This window comes from Cornus florida, unplaced genomic scaffold (assembly GCF_030987335.1).
Source record: "Cornus florida cultivar Cherokee Brave unplaced genomic scaffold, ASM3098733v1 CherokeeBrave_3.0.0_Hap2_Chr01, whole genome shotgun sequence".
Lineage (NCBI taxonomy): Eukaryota > Viridiplantae > Streptophyta > Magnoliopsida > Cornales > Cornaceae > Cornus > Cornus florida.
Genome location: NW_026775571.1, coordinates 107,857,880 through 107,861,934, shown reverse-complemented (window position 1 = coordinate 107,861,934; position 4,055 = coordinate 107,857,880). Strand labels below are relative to the sequence as shown.

At 35.4% G+C, this 4,055-nt stretch overlaps 1 protein-coding gene across 1 annotated transcript; it reads left to right on the top strand.

Moving 5' to 3' along the window:
* The first annotated feature begins 778 nt into the window (after positions 1-778).
* On the top strand, positions 779-3,000 carry LOC132312833 (beta-amyrin 28-monooxygenase-like). Its single transcript, XM_059811363.1, has 3 exons — positions 779-1,797; positions 2,130-2,317; positions 2,456-3,000. The coding sequence occupies exons 1-3, from the start codon at positions 840-842 to the stop codon at positions 2,750-2,752; spliced, it is 1,443 nt and encodes a 480-aa protein (XP_059667346.1). The 5' UTR covers positions 779-839; the 3' UTR covers positions 2,753-3,000.
* Positions 3,001-4,055: the final 1,055 nt, after the last annotated feature.

The following is a 4,055-nucleotide window of genomic DNA, read 5'->3' as shown; positions in this document are numbered from 1 at the left end:
CTCGTTTTGACAAATTTAAAAAGGAAGAAAATAATATATTTTTGTATATTTTTTTTTGGCAAGATAAGAAAAGGTTAAAAGATAATTTTGTGTTAAAATTTTATATTTTTAATTCTTATAGAGACATGAGACATATTATAAATGAACATAAAATTATAAAAATTGTGATTAATAAAAAGCGGATTGTGAGCCGTTAATATGATACTATCAGATTTCTTTAATTCTCTTTTAACAATTTGCTTTTCTTATAATAAAGGGCGGTTAATATGATACTATCATATTTCAATTTCAAATCTCATCTTTATTAGATTGAGATGTGACCACGTAACAGTGATAAATCAAGTGATTTCCATTCAGTTTTGACAGGTTTGTAAGACTGGTTCAACAAAAAAAATGTCATAAATGTTTACAGCAGTAGACTACAGATTCAGAATATATTAAAAAAGTGCAGGTACCCTGTCCGTTTTGAGTAGGAGATTTCTGGTGGAACAAAGTGTGTGTATTTATATATATATTTATATATATATGTATGCATATGTATATATGTATGTATGAATCAATCACGAATGAGTCATTCATTATAGATCTTTTTCACAATATTAATTAAGTTAATACACAGTTTTTTTTTTTTCCGAAAGTTAAGGTGTATTGATTATGAAACTGTATTATTTATACAGTATTATTGATGTTTCAATTTTGATGGGCTAAATAATAGTCCTAGTCTTACCTATCACTATTGACTTGATTCTCATTTTCTATATAAACCGCACTTTGAAGCCGGCTAACCCACACCTTCACACCTCTCTCTCATATCACTGGTAGAAAACCAATCTCCATCCATGGAGTTATTTGTTCTGTCACTCACCGTCGCTCTTGTTGCCGTCTCTCTTCTTCTCACCATCTTCGCTTTCACACGTCGATCCGACGGCGGCGTCAAGCTGCCACCGGGCAGCTACGGATGGCCTATCATGGGTGAAACCATCGAGTTCTTGTTTGGCAAGCCGGAAAATTTTGTGGGTGATAGGATGAGGAAGTACTCTCCTGATATCTTCAAGACCGACATTCTCGGAGAGAAAACTGCAGTCATTTGTGGCCCCAACGGTCACAAATTCCTCTTCTCCAACGAGCAGAAGCTCTTCACCGTCTTCCGTCCACATCCCATGCAAATGCTCTTCCGTTCATACAAAACACAGCCACAGAAACAAGCCGCTGCTCCGCCTCCAATGGCTGGGACCGACGAGACCAAAGCCATAAGGACACCCGGGTTCTTCAAACCAGAAGCTTTGGTTCGGTATTTGGGGAAGATGGACTCCATGACCCAACAACAATTGCAGACTTACTGGGAAGGCAAAGACACCGTGAAGGCGTTTGGTCTTTGCAAGACCATAACGTTGACGCTTGCTTGTCGATTCTTTTTGGGCATCGACAACCCCGAGAGGATTGCTAGGCTTGTTACCCATTTTGATGATGTTACTTTGGGGATGCACTCAATTACATTCAATTTCCCGGGTACTATATTTTATAGAGCTAATAAAGCCGCCACCGCCATCCGTAAGGAGCTTCTGGCCGTGATCAAGGAGAAGAAGGACGCCATGGCTTCCGGTGCTCCGATGCAGGATATTCTGTCGCATATGGTGGTTGCCAGTGACCCGACCGGCCAGTTCATGCCGGAGTCCGAGATTGCTGATAAGATGATGGGGCTGCTAACCGCTGGATACAGCACTGTTGCTACTACCATGACTTTGTTCATGAAGTATGTTGGAGAGAGACCTGACATTTACAATAAGATCCTAGCAGGTAACAACGTATTCACAACTTTGATTTTCTATTTTTCAGTCAGTTATGAAAATCAGAATCTAAGGGCTTGTTTAGTCTAGTTTTCTGAGTTTACTTGCTTGGTTGATACTTTTTGAGAGTTATTTTATAAAAATTAAGTTAAGAAAATGGATCTGATTTTATAGAACGTCTTTTATAATTCTTTAGAACTATAGTTTAGGAGTAGTTATTTGAAAGTGTGTGCATATAATATGGTTTAAGAATTAAAAATCATATTGGTAGCAACTGTTAGTGTTGTTTTGAGAAAAATACACAATCTAAAGGATGGATTTGTGGTTTTTGAAATTGAACAGAGCAAAAGGAGGTTGCAGCTTCGAAGAAGGCCGGAGAGTTATTAGACTGGGAAGACATGAATAAAATGAAGTACTCATGGAATACAGTGTGTGAAGTGATGAGATTCAACCCACCACTTCAAGGGACTTTCAGGGAGGCTTTAGTTGACTTCACCTATGCTGGTTACACTATTCCAAAGGGCTGGAAGGTATATATATATATATATATATATATCAAATGAACTAGTCTAGTAATCTATATATATATATATATATATATATATATATTTATTTATTTATTTATATAGTCCAATTCTAATGTATGTATATGTGATACGAATTTGCAGGTGTATTGGACAGTGAGTACAACAAACATGAACCCCCAATACTTCAAAGATCCGAAGGTGTTTGATCCAACAAGGTATGAAGGAGGTGAGGCACGTGTTCCTTACACGTATGTCCCGTTTGGAGGTGGACCAAGATTGTGCCCTGGAAAAGAGTATGCAAGATTGGCAATCCTTGCTTTTGTGCACAATGTGGTCACCAAATTTAAGTGGGATTTATTGGTTCCCAATGAGAAAATCATAGGTGATATGATGCCAAGTCCTGAAAAAGGGCTTCCAATTCGCCTTCATCCACACTAAATCTAGATATGATTGGTTTACAAGTAACTTTGATATCTTCGCAGACCATTTCGACTTGTTCCTCCAAAGCAGATCATCACACTATTTCATGTCATTGTGGGCGGTTTAGGAAATAGATATATATACCATATAATATTGGCATACAAGAACAAATCTTTTTGTTTTCTTTTTAACCTTTTCCTTCTGTAATTTTTATTGTAATATCTTCATAAATGAATGTTTTAATATATTTTATTGTAATTTTTATTTGTGTGTGTGTGCGTGCATATGTATATATATATTTCAGGAGATGCGTTTTATAAAGATCTTGAGAGATATCTTATGATGAGACAAAAGTAGAAGTAATGACTTTAATAAAAGATATGATTTGTGGAAGATCAAAATGAAATTTTAAAATGAGGATGAGAGAAACATAGAGAATAAATTTTGAAATAACATATTGTTGTTTTGTTTTTGTTCTTTGTTTTTTTCTAAAAGTTGACCAAAATTATATTGTTGTATATATACTATACAGTTGTCCATGAACGGCCATGAACGGCCAATATGAAGACATAACAATAACAACAATAATGATTTACCCCAAAAAAACATAATAATAATAACAACAATAATGATTATATATTGAAGTTGGTAACCAAAAATAAAAAATAAAAAATAAAGAAAAAAAGAATGTGTTTGGACTTTATACATTCTAGTAAGCATGAAATCGATGGTTATCTCTTTAAAAATTTTGGTTTACCGGTGTGGGCTTTGATATTTTGTTGTTGGAAATAATTAAATTAAAGTTGGTTCCTAACTAGAAGGTCAACCGTAACAGCAAAGAAGATAAAATCATACGAATTAGCAAAAAGATAATTTTGAATAACTCCATGAACAATTTGGAATGAAGTTCAAAATTAATTTGTGTAAGAAGATGACATTGAAGGAATTGGAGAGTTGTTGGTGAATAAGGCCCAAATATCTAACATTCAGATCCACTAAATGGGTGGTGGGTGAGTGGGGGTGACCCAAACATACTAAACAAGACTTTCCTGTCACCCCCACTATGCACGCTTGTCAGTCGGTATAGGACACATTAAATTGAAGTGCAATATCATTATTTTCAAATTCAAAATAATCATGTTGCAGCCTTCCTTAAAACACATTAAATCGAGGTAGTGGTGCACCTTGATTTAATGTATAGTGTTTGTACAACACACAGTGGAACCAAAATATGTTTGGTCAATATCCACACAAAACTCATGTTCTATGTTCTCGAGTCCAAGAGTAGACTCAAGTCGTGTGTTCTCGAGTCCAAGACTGT

What these genes read in the sequence shown, in the direction of transcription:
- LOC132312833 (XM_059811363.1), top strand. Translation starts at nt 840, where the DNA reads ATGGAGTTATTTGTTCTGTCACTCACCGTCGCTCTTGTTGCCGTCTCT. An exon ending in TTACAATAAGATCCTAGCAG is followed by an intron (nt 1,798 to 2,129) that starts GTAACAACGTAT and finishes GAAATTGAACAG; the next exon opens with AGCAAAAGGAGGTTGCAGCT. An exon ending in CTATTCCAAAGGGCTGGAAG is followed by an intron (nt 2,318 to 2,455) that starts GTATATATATAT and finishes ACGAATTTGCAG; the next exon opens with GTGTATTGGACAGTGAGTAC.